Below are 4,695 nucleotides of genomic sequence, written 5' to 3' on the forward strand. Positions count from 1 at the left end.
GGTTAGAAATGTGGTTTTAAGAAGCCCATCAACTGAGACGTTTTATAGATTAGACCTGATCACGAAAATGTTATTGAAATGGACATGCTCCAGTATATTTTTGTAACACCTAACAATGATAGTTAATAACTATTGTTTTAAATCCTGCATTGAGCGTACGTAAAACTGTCAAAGTGTTTGTTTGAAAATTTCGCGAATGTATGGCCAAACAATATCTAAATGAACTGTACTGCCATAATGGCAAATATGTTATTATTTTAATAACAATTATTATAAATTTCAATAAATTTGCTAATAAAAATTGTGGAAATTGCCTTTAACCTCAATTCCAAAACAGCAGGTATCTAATGGCCAGAACAAAGGTATTTTGTGTGAAATTATTTATTCATGGTTTGGCTTGCGTATTTAATTTGCGCAGAAACTATTTCGGACTTATATTACGCGTGAATTCCAAAACGAAATCAATTTAATATTTATATTGAATTTATTTTCGGCTTTATTTGTTTTATCTCTCAATTAATGTTCGAGTATGTATCGAACATTCAGTCAGCAAACACTCTAATACGAACGTATATTGGTGCATACATGGGATTTAATGCAAATGTATTTATGACCGAAACGCAATCATTTTAACAACTTTATTTTCGGTTAAAAATAGAATTCATATTATTTTACAGTACCACCAATAAATGTCAATTGAAACATGCTTAATTTATTATGCGAACAAATACGTACTGGCGTAGGCGCATAGGCACGTACACATGTACATAAGTACGCAAGTACCAGGTAATGTTCTCGAAAGCCTAAAATATACGAAATTTGACTGTAACGCACATTTATGGAACTCATTTTATGCAAACGGAACTTTAATCTAAACATTTCATTTGCGTTTTGGGCAAATGTATTCGTAGTTTCCCACAAATGTGTGAGTGTGAGTGTGAGTGTGAGTATCTGTGCGTGTGTTTTTGCGCCTACGAAATTAAATATTAATGGATATGATTATGTAAACTCGTCGCACTTCTATGCTTGTATACTTCTGGCTTAATATTAGTGCTAACATCAAATGTACTAACTAGAAAATTATTCGATATTCCATGTACTCCTAACACCAAAGGGTATACTCGTACACGGAAAATTTTACCAATGTATAGACGCACTACTATAATATACGCATGCCAAACTATGTGCTAGCACATGTTTGGGTAAAACATATAATTTTCATTTCCCATGGCATTTGACTGGGTTTACCATACTATTTTCACGCTATTTGATGGCACTAATAAATTATTTATACGCAATAAGCATAAAATTTAAATAATCAGATAAAAACACAGCTTCAGATATATACAAATATTTCCGCACTGAAACCTCTCAATACTCGTACTGTATTTACCGAATACGAGTACACACATATATAGCAATATTTACATAAACTGCTGCATAGTCTAAGGTGTAACTATAATAATTTTGTTCAATTCATTCTACGTAGGAATATGGTATATGTAATTAATACGATAAATAAAAAACCAAGCCTAAGTTAATGTATGCGTGATATGTCAGAATACCTGTAACAGCTAAATAATGCCTTTGTAATTACAGGTGTGTGCAACCCAAAGGTCAGCATCACTGAGCTTTCCATTTCATTTTTCGAAAGTTTATATTTTATTTTGATTTATAATTCATATTAAATAAGTTCTTTTGAGAAATTCGTGAATAGAATCCTCTACTACTATTCACTTTACTAGTCAACACCGATCCCAGTTCTAAAAAATAGTTCTCTTCCCCTTCTTCTATAACAATTTATTATTCATTTTGTTTTTAAATGCATTTTTCTCACTTAAATACTAACACTAACCATATAAATCTTAAAACTATTTCGCAAACATTACAAGTATTCGATATAATACTTGAAGTAAGATCTTTGGTCCTTAGTAAAGTGGTGAAGTAGCTTTCGCTTTGCCTATAGGTGAACGGTCTTATTCCATCATGAGTGTCTAATCACTGAGACGAGATTTATGGCTAAAAGGTTAATGTAAGCATTCATCTGTAAGACGTATTTTTGTCTAATTCTGACGAATTCTGATTTTATCATTGATAGCTAAAGATTCTTTTGGATTTACGAACTTATTTATGAATAAAAGTAAATTCTAATATTTTTCTTCCCATTCTTATATATCTTAAGGGAGGTGGTTTCTACATATGTATACTTATAATTTGTTAATTAAACTTAGCTATCATATTAAAAAAAATTTGAAATGACATGATTAGAACATTATAAATAAAATAATGCAATAAATTGAAATAGTTTTCTGTAATTTTAGTTTCCAAAAATTTCCAAATTATAAAACAATAAAATAGTACTAAATTCTCTGTTTAGACTTTAAAAGTTAATAGTAAATATCAATAAACTTCCTGAACATGTCTAAAGTAAAGTTTATGAGACATCTAATAAAGAATTCTGCTACACAAGTGTTTGTATTTAAAGTAAGTTCCCGTAAGTTCCCACACTAAAAAAATTGATTTTGATTAAGATATATCAATTTCAAACTATTTCATACATATAAAGGTTGCTATAATTGCCTGTCCTGGGTTTGAGGATTTAATGAAAAAAAAATTAAGTAATATTCGTGAGCTAAAGTTTTATACACCATACGGTACACCGAGTGATACTTTTGTGGAGGGTGACTTGCACGGCTTGAGGTGTGTAATATTAGCACGTCATAATCGGAAAAATTTCATACGACCTGAAGCCGTTAATTCATGTGCAAATATTTGGGGACTCCAACAATTGGGCGTTACGCATGTGCTGTCAGTTTTTGCTGGTTGTTCACTTATGGAACGCATACAACCTGGAGATTTTGTGATACCAGATGACTTTATAGACCTAACTGGTTTACGGACGTCACTATATAGACCTCCTAAGCGGGATTGTCATGTAATGATGAAACCAGCTTTTTCAGAACTCTTGACCAAATTACTAATGGATGCAGCTGATGAACTGAGAATCGAAGTACATAAAGGTGGCTTAATAATGGCCAGTAAGGAAGCAATTTGCTATACGAATATGCAAAGTTCAATGTATAGAATAATGGGCGGGCATTTAGTCACACAGAACATAGTTCCGGAGGCGGTACTTTCAAAGGAAGCTGGTTTATTTTATTCACCATTTTCAATTGTTGTGAGTTATGATTCATGTTTCAAGACACGGTCAATTGACTTTCATCAAGTTGTTGACAAATATGTTCATAATTTAAAGCTAGTGACTGACATTTTCTCTTTAGCAATTGATAAAATTCAAAGAATAAATTGGACCTCGTCTATTATTCATTTTAGGGTAAAATATTTATTTTTATAAGTTTTGTTTAAATTTATTAATATCCGAAACTATTTGCAGAACATGTTGATGTTGAGTCGCCCAAAGCTTATAAGATTATATGACGCACGACTTATCATATCCAGAAGATTGATGAGTGGAGAAAGTTATAAAAAACGTAAGAAGACATAATAAAAGGGCGTAATAATTTCATTGCTGATAAGAAGAGAAGGAATTCATACTAAGTAAATCGAAAATATTTATAGAAAAAAGAATAAAGGAAACATACGAAGCATAGCTTATAGTATATTATCTAAATGAAGTACCTACTCAGATATACGAATGTATCTGAAAATTAATAAGTAGAAAAAATTTTTTAATACACGCGCGTAGATAACTTGCTAACGTAGAGAATATGGTTTTCACATTAGAATACATCTTTAAGGAAATTTAAGGTTTAAAGTTTTTGTTTAATTTTTGGTAAATTTGGAAAAGTAAATAAAAATTAATACATAAATATAAATAAATTTTGTTACATCAAAGGGTTCTAAAAAATTCAATCTGTTTAATAGATAAGTGAATTTGGATGACAAAGGATACGCATAGATCTCATAAATCCATAAAGATACCAGATAAGACTTCTTAAAGGTTATCCCTACAAATGACTTAAAAGGTGTTTCGTTAACGAATTTTTAAATAATTCAAACTAATATCAAAGTTGTTAGTTATAATACCAAAGATGTATTAAAATTTCTCTAACCTCAGGTTTCTTGCACTTCTTTTATCATTGCTGCTGTTAATATTTAATGTAAGTGCTTGTATTATAACCAGATTCTGCCTGATTAAAACATCAGATAGAAAGCTCCCATTATGCAATTTAATCCATCCATGACAGCAATGGTTTAGTTTTTTTACCTTAAGTATCGAAAATAAACCTAAGACCTGACACTAGACAGTTTGTGAGTAGTTAATTTCCGACTCTTTTTAAAATTTTTATAAACTTAACATTTAAAATTGTACTTCTTTAGCATACCAAAGATTAATTAAAGAAATAAACTTCCTGCTCCCGTAGAGTTAATATTTAATGGGAAAAACCTTAATGATACTAACAGATAAAAAAAATTATTAGAATAATAATTGTCATCGTACTTATTTATTTATTATTAAAAAGATATGGTACTGTAACCGTCTGGTCCATAGTACCTCTTCTGGACTTAAAGTAAGTCTTTAAGCTCTGTTGCGTCAATAAAAAGTAGTATAAAAGGTACTCTACTTTAATTGTCTTATCCGTAAGAATATAGATACCCAGGATACCCTCTTTGTCGACATTTCTATTATATGTTAATGCAAAAGCACAATCAAAATGTCCACTTTGAATCTCA

General features: G+C 30.4%; 1 protein-coding gene across 2 annotated transcripts; it reads left to right on the plus strand.

Annotated features, from left to right (window-relative positions):
- Nucleotides 1-2,316: 2,316 nt before the first annotated feature.
- LOC119668009 (S-methyl-5'-thioadenosine phosphorylase-like) lies at nucleotides 2,317-3,787 on the plus strand. 2 transcript variants are annotated; one of them, XM_038077373.1, is made up of 3 exons: nucleotides 2,317-2,494; nucleotides 2,567-3,334; nucleotides 3,395-3,787. In XM_038077373.1, the coding sequence occupies exons 2-3, from the start codon at nucleotides 2,603-2,605 to the stop codon at nucleotides 3,503-3,505; spliced, it is 843 nt and encodes a 280-aa protein (XP_037933301.1). In that variant the 5' UTR covers nucleotides 2,317-2,494; nucleotides 2,567-2,602; the 3' UTR covers nucleotides 3,506-3,787. The 2 variants fall into 2 exon arrangements, with proteins under 2 accessions (XP_037933301.1, XP_037933300.1); XM_038077372.1 differs by having other exon boundaries at nucleotides 2,317-2,484.
- The last annotated feature ends 908 nt before the right edge of the window (nucleotides 3,788-4,695 follow it).

This window comes from Teleopsis dalmanni, chromosome 1 (assembly GCF_002237135.1).
Source record: "Teleopsis dalmanni isolate 2A chromosome 1, ASM223713v2, whole genome shotgun sequence".
Lineage (NCBI taxonomy): Eukaryota > Metazoa > Arthropoda > Insecta > Diptera > Diopsidae > Teleopsis > Teleopsis dalmanni.